Source organism: Salvelinus alpinus, chromosome 2, assembly GCF_045679555.1.
Source record: "Salvelinus alpinus chromosome 2, SLU_Salpinus.1, whole genome shotgun sequence".
NCBI lineage: Eukaryota > Metazoa > Chordata > Actinopteri > Salmoniformes > Salmonidae > Salvelinus > Salvelinus alpinus.
Window position 1 is genome coordinate 85,875,798 of NC_092087.1, and position 10,912 is coordinate 85,886,709.

At 40.4% G+C, this 10,912-nt stretch overlaps 1 protein-coding gene across 1 annotated transcript; it reads right to left on the bottom strand.

Moving 5' to 3' along the window:
• Positions 1-534: 534 nt before the first annotated feature.
• On the bottom strand, positions 535-5,957 carry LOC139545053 (B-cell receptor CD22-like). Its single transcript, XM_071352429.1, has 10 exons — positions 5,861-5,957; positions 5,228-5,575; positions 4,556-4,759; positions 4,040-4,378; positions 3,712-3,957; positions 3,170-3,433; positions 2,871-2,961; positions 2,722-2,776; positions 2,408-2,628; positions 535-2,050 (listed from the first exon to the last, which is right to left on the bottom strand). Exons 1-10 carry the CDS (start codon positions 5,913-5,915, stop codon positions 1,963-1,965), a joined length of 1,911 nt encoding a protein of 636 aa, XP_071208530.1. The 5' UTR covers positions 5,916-5,957; the 3' UTR covers positions 535-1,962.
• Positions 5,958-10,912: the final 4,955 nt, after the last annotated feature.

The window sequence follows — 10,912 nt, forward strand, 5'->3', positions numbered from 1 at the left end:
AATCTCAATGCCTGGTCTGAATTTGTTAACTGTGAGATGTATTATTATCAATCATCGAACATTCCAGAATGTTCCATCTCTCAGTGTTCTGGAATGGAATGCCCTCGCTGACTGAATTACCCTCCACACTCCAAACATCCATGTTATGTCATATTGTGTCTGTCTGTTTTGAAAATGACAATGAATAATAGTTAATGTAACTGGTTGTGTGTCTAGGTGCTGGACATTGCTCCTTCTGAAAGTGTCTGTGTATATTTTGTACAGACATGATGATGAGTCAATCACCACCTTCCGGAGACACCTGAAACCCCACCTCTTTAAGGAATACCTAGGATAGGATAAAGTAATCCTTCTAACCCCCCCCTCCCCCTTAAAAGAGTTAGATGCACTATTGTAAAGTGGTTGTTCCACTGGATATCATAAGGTGAATGCACCAATTTGTAAGTCGCTCTGGATAAGAGCGTCTGCTAAATGACTTAAATGTAAATGTAAATGATGAAGATGAAAAAAACACTATTGACATACAAACCAAAGTACTGTAAATGTCTTATTTGTAGTTACTATACAGCATATACTATGTAGTACAAGAGGCGTGATTTTGAAAGCTTTCAAAATGTCACATCTCACACAGTAGTTTACAACACAGTAGTTTACAACATAGTAGTTTACAACACAGTAGTTTACAACAACAAAACACAATTGATTAAAGCAATAAGAAACGTTGCATCAAGCAGAACTCTTTCCTGGACATTGAGGTAAAAATGTGCCATAACTGTTATAAAAAATAATATAAATCAAGCAAACGTACACTATGTGTATCATCTAATAGGACCATTTGAAGTAATACAAATAATAGAAACAGAATATCTATTGTTGTTAGACTTCATATATAGTCTCACAAGTCTGGTGATTGTTTTGTTGAATAGAGTAGTCCTGTGTGGCTCAGTTTATACAGCATGGAGCATGGGTTCCATTCCTGCTAGGACTTCCCATGTGAAAAATGTATTACATGACTGTAATGACTGAGTGAATGAATTTAGATAAAAGTGTCTGCAAGATGGCATACATTATTACATACTATTATAAACTGGGTAATTTGGTTTGTCGATGCTGATTGGCTGAAACAGCATTTCAGAAGCAAAAAATACTTTATTGCTACTATAAACTGGTGACCAACGTAATTAGACCAGTAAATAGTAATTTGTCATACCCATGGTATACGGTCTGATATTCCAATCCTTTCAGCCAATCAGCATTCAGGGCTCGAACCACCTGGTTTATAATGGTCAATATTCCACACCTCCACAGGCCTTATGTCACTTGTTTATATATACAGGTCCAGATATACAAGGTTTTTGTCAAACTTGTTGTGTTCAGGTCTTCTTGTTTCTGAGTTTGTTGTGTTCAGGTCTTCTTGGTTCTGAGTTTGTTGTGTTCAGGTCTTCTTGGTTCTGGGTTTGGTGTGTTCAGGTCTTCTTGGTTCTGGGTTTGTTATGTTCAGGTCTTCTTGTTTCTGGGTTTGTTGTGTTCAGGTCTTCTTGGTTCTGAGTTTGTTGTGTTCAGGTCTTCTTGGTTCTGGGTTTGTTGTGTTCAGGTCTTCTTGCTTCCGTGTTTCTTGTGTTCAGTTCTTCTTGGTTCTGGGTTTGTTGTGTTCAGGTCCACTTTGTTCTGGATTCGTTGTGTTCAGGTCCACTTTGCTCTGGGTTTGTTGTGTTCAGGTGTTCTTGGTTCTGGGTTTGTTGTGTTCAGGTCTTCTTGCTTCTGGGTTTGTTGCGTTCAGTTCTTCTTGGTTCTGGGTTTGTTGTGTTCAGGTTCACTTTGTTCTGGGTTTGTTGTGTTCAGGTCCACTTCGTTCTGTGTTTGTTGTGTTCAGTTCTTCTTGGGTCTGGGTTTGTAATGCTCAGGTATTCTTCGTTCTGGGTTTGTAATGCTCAGTTCTTCTTGGTTCTGGGTTTGTAATGCTCAGTTCTTCTTGGTTCTGGGTTTGTTAACTGTGCTGTAGAGAACAGAGAAGTCCTCCTCAGCAGCACCAGGGTCTGCTGCTGCGGGTCTGAAGAGAGAGAAACAGAAATTAAACAAAGTGCGCACCCCAAATGGTGGCACCGTATACCCTTTATAGTACACTACCTTTGACCAAGGTCTATGGGGCTCAGATCAAAAGTTGTGAACTAAATAGGGAATAGGGTGCCATTTGGAACACAGCCAGAACAGTTCCTCAAAACCATCATCACATCATTCCCACATTTAGACATGTCATAGTAATTGTCTTGAGATGTCCATTGTTGGATTGGTAGTTGAAGGAAATGACATCACTAGTGGTCACTAGGGGTCAACTGTTTTGCATATTGAAGACATCTCCTACAATAAGCAGCAGCATATGAATGACCTTAATGCAGAATATGCTCACCGGGAGGCAGCACTGGGGAGGTTGAATTTCAGAGCAGAGTACTGGACATCCTCGTCCTGTTCCTGGGCTTGAGACTGTTGGACGGTCGAGTACAGAAGGACTTCCTGGAAGTGGACGCTGGCGTAGTGAATGTCATCCCGGTCATCTGTGGCCACTGTCTGTTCTGCAGTAGGGGTCATGGCCATGCCTGAGATGTTGTCATACACTGGACTAGTGTCTCCCTGATGAGAAGAGAACAGACAACATGAGGAGTGGAAATGTTCCACAAATACTACACAGTCATCACAGTCATCTTCTGATTCCAACAGACTCACCTGTCCATCGTCTGCTGTGTCTCTTGTGTTGGAGGTGGATTTGGAGGCTTTTTTCCTGTTTTGTAAACAAATGAATTAATGAAGCTAATAATTAATCAGAGTGCGACATTTAAATAATCTACAACCAAAAAATATGCATTTTAACTCACCTGAACCACATGAGTCCAGAGAGACAGAGGATGAGAACCAGAACAACCACTATGATTCCTACAGCTGCAGTCAGAACTGATGTTTGTTTCCCTGTAATACATATGGATGATATGAGTAAATGGCATGATATAATAAACTAAAAATTAACTATTATACAGGACATTAATTCAATACTTGTTAAGTGACCTTATAACGCAATGTATAGTTATAAACTAAGGTGTAAAAAGACAAAGTATAATTATTAAGATTTGATTGAAACATGTAGTTTTGAATTGAAGTATTGAAGATGTAACTTTACCTGCTACAATGATCATCAGAGCTGTAGAGTTCATAGATCCTTTTCCATTCTGGGCCTCACAGTAGTATTCTCCTCTGTCCTCAGAGATGATGTTAGTGATGCTGTAACTCTGTTCCGATGCTTTTGGTGAGTTTACATTCTTCTTGTACCAGGTGTATTTGTCCACAGGTGGGTTGGCATCACTGCTGCAGGTCAGAGTCACTGAACTGCCCTCCACTATTTCACCAGAGGGACTGACTGACACTGAGGTGTTCTTTGGGCCATCTGGTGGACAATATGTAACACATTGTTCATACATAGAGCTTTACATGAGGAGCATCATTGAACTTGGACGTATAATTAAAATAAATGAAATATTTATATAAATATGTGTAACTTAGACAATAATGTAACAATACAGTGTTTGTGAAGTACTTGTAGTCACTACAGTAGTGAGATTAGTACATTCATGGAACTTGGACATAGATTGAAATAACAGATAGAATAGATGAGAGAAGATGTTACTAAAAGGATACAACTGGAGATGTATCTCACATACTCACATGTGACAGTGAGAGTCTCTTCAGGAGAGTGGAGATCCTTATGGCCTACAGCACAGGAGTATCTGCCTGCATCCTCACTGCTGACTGGGTTTAGGAACAGACTGTTAGATTGGTTGGTTACATGTCCATTCTTGTACCAGATGTAGGTGGGGTTGGGGTTGTCAGTCAGAGTACAGGTGGTGCTACAGGTCAGTGTCACCTTCTGTCCCTCTGTCACAGTGGCAGGAGTCACCTTCACCTGCAGAACTAAATGAAAGAGGATTAAAACACTGAGTATATCATTAAGTAATCGTTTGCAGTATTGATAGGATGTGACGTGCAGTGTTACCTGTGACAGTCAGAGTTGTTCCAGGGAAGGTGGGCTCCCAGGTTGTCTGATCTGTTCTGAATCTAAACTTATACTCAGCTGAATCCTCCTCTCTCAGGTCTGTGATTCTCAGGGTGGAGTCACTCTGCATATTTCCAAGGTACTCCACACGACCTCCAAACCCCGGGTTCAGGATTTGAGGCCCCTCATCAAGTTTTCCTTTTGTGTACCATTTTGTTTCAGAGACTGTATGACCACTGGGAAATGTATAAGAGCAGGATATGTCCACTGATGACCCCTTCAAGGTACAGATCCTCTGATGGGTGTAAGTCACGTGGAAATAACTGTGACCCTCAACAGCTGAAACACAAGTACATTTTTCAAATGGTGTAAGTATTTAGAACTGTAAAATCAACAACCATTGATCTAAATGAAATAGTAGCCCTATTTCATGTCTGTTTCACTGCACATCAACACTGACCAATGATGTATTGGATGATTTTGACAGACTTTAAAAGGTGTATTAGTCACACTCACACACTGGATGAGAATTGATGCCGTTTACATCACAGTAGAATCTGTCTTCAGTTTTTAAGTAGACTGAGTACGAGGGGGAGGAGTCCTCTTGTACATTCTTGCTGTTCCTGTACCAGATGTAGGTGGGGTTGTAAGTCAGAGTGCAGGTGGTGTTACAGGTCAGTGTCGTTAACCACCATGTAGTGGTCACCTTCACCTGCAGGTCTGGAGTAGATAACAACATTAAAACCATCAATGACCTGTTGTCTAGTTCAAATGAGGCAGGAGTGGACGTTCTCAAATCATCAACTCAGACATTCCAATTATACCATACATTCATTTTTGTATTATTTCTGTACAAATCAAGACAATTTTCCTGAACCAATGAAACAGATCAACACTATATATAATACCACTGTACCTGTAACAGACAGAGTGATTAAACAGATCAAAACTATATATAATATCACTGTACCTGTAACAGACAGAGTGATTAAACAGATCAACACTATATATATAATATCACTGTACCTGTAACAGACAGAGTGATTAAACAGATCAATACTATATATAATATCACTGTACCTGTAACAGACAGAGTGATTAAACAGATCAATACTATATATAATATCACTGTACCTGTAACAGACAGAGTGATTAAACAGATCAACACTATATATAATATCACTGTACCTGTAACAGACAAGGTGACTCCAGGATAGCCAGAATATCTCCCTCCAGTCTGATCTGTTATAAATCTGAACATGTACTCAGCTGAGTCCCTCTCTCTCAGGTTTGTGATTCTCAGGGTGTGGCCATTCGTCTTATCACTATGGTACATCACACGACCATTGTAGTCTGAGTCATCTCTCAGATTTACATAATTCTCCACAACATACTTTTTGGTGAACCAGAAGGTTGTTTTGACTGTATGACCTCTGGGATATGTATAAGAGCAGGACAGCTCCACTGATGACCCCTTCAAGGTACAGATACTCTGAGTGGTGTATGTAACACTCCAGACATTCTGACTCAGTACCACTGAAACACAGTTAGACATCACAAGGACGTTACATTAAGTTCAAGGTCTTTTGACTCACATTAACACTTTGTTCCATAGTTTATGAGTTGAGACATAGATACTCTTTGGTTGAGTGTGAATGGAAACCACAGATAAGCTTCACTCAGTGAGGTGTGAAAGACAAATGTTTAAAGTGAAGTGGAGACGCCAAATGTGTCGTCAGTAGAACATAAAAATGGTTTTGCTTTTAGAAATGTCTGTAGTTTGACAAACCGGGCAACTAAAAGATATGAATGAGACCATACCTGCTACAGACCAGAGAAAGACCACCAACACACTTCCTGCTGTTCTCAAGGCCATTGTTGCATCTCCCACCCTGCAGTCTTAGAAACATAAACAACAACTCACTCTATAGCTGGTGAATAACTCCACCTGATACATTGAAGTAGAAACTGTAAATGGGGTACAGGACCTCATTACTGAAAATGAACCAGGCTCATATTGTATTGTGTTGTATTGTGCTATATGGTTGTCTATGTGAATACTGTCTATCTGTAAGTCTATTGCACTATGTATGTAATGTGTGTGACATGTTGCATGTCTGTCTACATCTGTCTATTTAAGATGATATGTAGTATGATGCAAAAACTATTTCCTAATACAGTAAAGTCATCACCATCATCACCATCACCATCATCACCATCATCACCATCATTATAAACAACAACATCAACAACTTATTGAACAGATCTGTAGTACTGTAAACACATATTTCTGATTGTTCTGAAGCTATTTTATTCTCAGAACCCCAAATATAGGAGGATAAATGTTCAATCCTCTACGGTCCGTCAAGCTGTACAGCAGCCTAAAGACTGACCACCAGGTTCAATGATAGCTCCTATCCCCAAGCTGTGAGGATAAACAGAAGTGACTCACAAACACATACACATGCGTAAACACACACACACACACACACACTGCAATGTTACAATGTTTGTTTGCATGTCTATTTTACCCTGGTTAATCATCTCATCACTATGTAGATCAACACTCCTACACTGAGACACTTTATGAATACTGGCCATGAAGTAACAACCAAATCAACGCTCAAAACATAACAAGAAGTAAAATGATACATTAACCTTCAAGAATATGACTTATGACTAAAAACAAATAACCCAAAACTATTTTTCCAGATATTGTCAAGAGTACTTACAGAGTGAAGTGAAGGGGAGAGGTCTTGTACAGTGAGTCAACTGACTGGTAGTGTGTGGGAAGTGCTAGTAGGTGTCAGTTCTGTGGTTGATACATATTTAAAGTAGAACACAAGTAGCTGATGCAGAACTGTCATTTCCTTCCTCTTTAAGACATTAACATGCATGATGACCAGAACAGCATGTCAGAGAAGGGAGGTTACTGTATTAAAATGGTTCCTACATTTCTATAATGGACACAATGTCCCCCATTTCCACTTTCATTTAAATACAGAACCATGTTAACAATATGTTGACTATTCTATATGGAATGTTTATAATATCTCAGAATGTGTTGCCTTGTCCCTCTGAGTTCTACATGGAACAGGTCAAAGTTCCATTTACATTTGGTCAGTTCCATGATGTCATTCATTCTATTCTACAAACCCATTTAATGTACACTCCTCATCAGCTGCATCAAAGACCCTGCACTGACCCCCTTTAGTGTCTACAACATGGTTGTTGTAGAGGCGTTGGCCTGGGCAACAACCCCCTCAAGATTCTAATGATGACATCATCTCAATCATCTAACATCAATGATCAAACATGTTTCACAGCTCAGGCCGAGGGGGCGGGGGAAGGAAATCAGAGGAGCACTCCTCTTCACTTTGATTGACACTTACGCCTACTGTGTGTCCAGTGTGCTGTCTTGACTGTGTGTCAGAGGACTACAAAAGCGGTGACACCCCCCAACAGCCCCATTCTATCCAAGCTTCCTGTTCCCTATTAAGGTAGCTACACGGTCCCTCCTCCTCTTCCTCAATCTTCATATTCATTATTCTGTTATTCCTTCCCTTCTTCCTTACTCTGTCATATCCGGACGGTACGTGGTGTTCAGGGTTGTCAGGGTTGCCATGGTTTCCTGTCTCTCCCTCTCTGGTCAGGCTTGTGTTTGAAGCGACACTTGTCACCATAGAAACAGCCGGTGGTCCTCCAGAAGAAACACTCATCACCATTGATGGGAGCCATCCTCCTGGTCCTGGGAGAGAGAGAGACAAACAGTATGAAAACACAAGCACCTGCACCTGTGCTCCTGCTTCCTCCTTCCATCACTTTGTACATTTCAAAAGTTTATATGAGATGATTGGTAACACTTTAGAATAACTCAGAATTATTCATTATAAATGATTATATATATGTTTATAAATCGTAAATGATGTTTTGACAGACAGATGGATGTCCTTACCCTGTGGAGGCGTACTTGGAGGCTGAGGAGGTGTTGAGGCCTATAGGGTTGGTCCTCTGAGGAGAGGGAGGGGTTCTCTGCATCTAGCTGTCTGGGTACCTGATCACCAGCCTGGTGCTCTCCAGCTCCACCCCCTGGACCGGAGGACAAACAGCAGGCACAGTCCAAATACATGCAATGGGACCAATAGCATAGTCCCACAAGTAAAATGGAACCAATAACAAAGCTTGTTTTTCCTTTGCTGCCAGAAAGGAGTTGAATCGTTGTACTTTTCTCTCTGTGTTGAACGATGGTGATACTATTTAAAGCTCTAAACTGAAGCTCTAAACTGAAGGCTCTTGACTCTGTATCATGCAGAGACGTCTAACTCACCATTGAGATCTCTACTGTGCTGTCAGGTGGACATCAATAGCAACACGCAGCCTCAAACCCTGGTCCATTCCTATTCAGAAGGCCATTTAAGGAAAACTGAGGGGAGGGTAGGGGAGGTAGAGGAGATGAAGTGAGAGAGTGAAGGGAGGAAAGGATGGGGAGATAGAAGGAGTGGGGAAGACAGACCGACACACACACACACACAATCAGCAATCTCCACGTTCACAGTAGAATTCAACCCCATCAGTGCACTCCAATCAGGGGCGAGCTGGATGGACTTCTGAGCGTCTGATAGGGCAGAGGGGTAGAGCTCCAGACACCAGTAGCAGTATGAACCACATTCCCAAAGAAATACAAGAAATGAGATCAAAGTAGAAATAGTCCATCCAGACCTTTACCACCTAGTAAATCTGTTGGACCACTTACATTAGAGTACTCCTGCAGTAGTCTAGGGAGCAACATACCCATACCACCCACACAGGCACACACACACACACACACACACAAGCAAAAACACACACGCACACACACATATAAACACACACACACACACGCAGGCACACACACACACACACACACACACACACACAACGTCTGAACTACCGGGAAAGACTCTGGCAAGTTCCAGACTCAGTGTGTGTTTACGTGTGTGTGTGTGTGTGCGTGCATGTTCGTGTGTGTGTTTGTTGATGAACAGTGCTGATTGTTGATCTATTACAGTTTATCTCCTGACAGTAATGGAGTATCCCTGGCTGACCTATAGGCTAGCCACCCATGCATTATGTTGCTTAATGGCGCCATCATGCGTACAATAGGCACAAATACAAGAAACATAATTGATATATTTGTTGTCTATTTATTGTCTAACTTTGAGCTTATTTACAACATGATACTTGTACTGTATTCAATGTAAAAAATAAATTTAAAAAAAGCAAAATGTAATGTATCTAAAATAGGTAATAATTCACAATTTGATAATAAAACAAGCAATATTATTACACTGAACAATATGGTATAACATAATATAAAATATAAAATGCCCAATAATATCTGACACCAATACAAAGTAAAACGTATTTAAACAAATCAGGAGCAACTCCAGAGCTAAAATTATTTAAAAGCTCTTATCAATATTATTCCTTTTGTGTCACTAAAACAAGCCAATACTTTATCTATTATCAAAAATCTGGAATTGGCTAAATCCCATAGAAAAAGATCAAAAAAAGATAAGTACACAAGAAAAGTTGGCTATTTATTAAACGGAGCTAGTTCAGAAAGGAAACCCGAGTGCCTGCCTCAACTGAGATTGCACCAATTAGAGGCTAGTATCATTCACGACTTCCTTATTGACTGGGTCTGCTCTTACATCCTTCTGCCGCTTGCTGCTACTAAGCGCTGGCTTCTTTCTCTCCATTGACTCTGCTGCTGTAACTAGCTGTTTCTCGCTATGCTGCTAATTTCTGATATAATGTTATCTTTGTAAGTGCTCGCTAGCTGTGTTTGAACCTCGCCCGCATTGTTCAATATGCTCATGTTGCAATGTTTGGCTGCTGCGGTGATGTGATTAATTGCGAGGATCAACCATGTTGCTGCTCTGTTTTCAGTTAATAGCTGGATACAAACTAGCTAGCTAAGTAGAATTAGCCTCAGGAGTAGTCTACCATACTGCCTACTTGTTTGTTCCCAATACCAGCTTTGAGCTGAGTCAGTGTGCTCCGCGAACCATCATGGAGAACAGTCCTTCATCCATACAAAGAGGAAGTAGTCTATACTAGACTAGCATACAGGCTATGTGTTGCTATACTAGACTAGCATACAGGCTATGTGTTGCTATACTAGACTAGCATACAGGATATGTGTTGCTATACAGTGAGTGAGAAGCAATATTTTCTGATCATGAGCAGAAGATGGTGTTTATCACAGTGATTCAGTAGTATTTCAGTCAGTGAATGTTAACTAGTTTAGTACAGCATGTGTCCAGCTCACGAAACCGCTGCAACCAATGCACACTATCAGCCATAGCTTACATTTTACAGGTCATCCCAGTCACATTAGTCGGCGTGACTTTCGCCGACAGTCACTATTCAAATGTTGAACAAATTATTTCTGGTTATTATTCTTGGAACCCTATTCCCTTACACAGTTTAAACTAGAAGCCTTCAAATGAAATTGCAGACTGGTCTGGACTAGTGCATTTGTATAGTTACACTTTAGCTGCACTTCTACTCTGATTTGCTCAGAGCGTCTGCTAGCTCATTAGTGCAGGGGTTCTTCAACCTTTTCAGCTTGGGACCAGAATGCACCATTCTGTTTTCCTGGGACCCAAACTCAGGAAAATATGCAACTATACATAATTATCAGTACATTTCATTGCCCTTATGCCTAAAACAAATGCAATATAGACAAAAACAAATAACAATGAAATTAAATATCCATATAAATATGTATTCATGTTCATTTTCCTCCATTAAAAACATATCTGTCTAGGTTGGAACTGTTGCTGTTAAAATACAATAAATCATTTTAATTCTGAATTGGAATAAAAG

Coding starts and splice junctions, on each gene's coding strand:
- LOC139545053 (XM_071352429.1), bottom strand. CDS start 5,915: ATGGCCTTGAGAACAGCAGGAAGTGTGTTGGTGGTCTTTCTCTGGTCT. Junction 4,760..5,227: donor AGTCACCTTGTCTGTTACAG/GTACAGTGATAT, acceptor TATCTACTCCAG/ACCTGCAGGTGAAGGTGACC. Junction 2,962..3,169: donor TCTGATGATCATTGTAGCAG/GTAAAGTTACAT, acceptor TATGTATTACAG/GGAAACAAACATCAGTTCTG.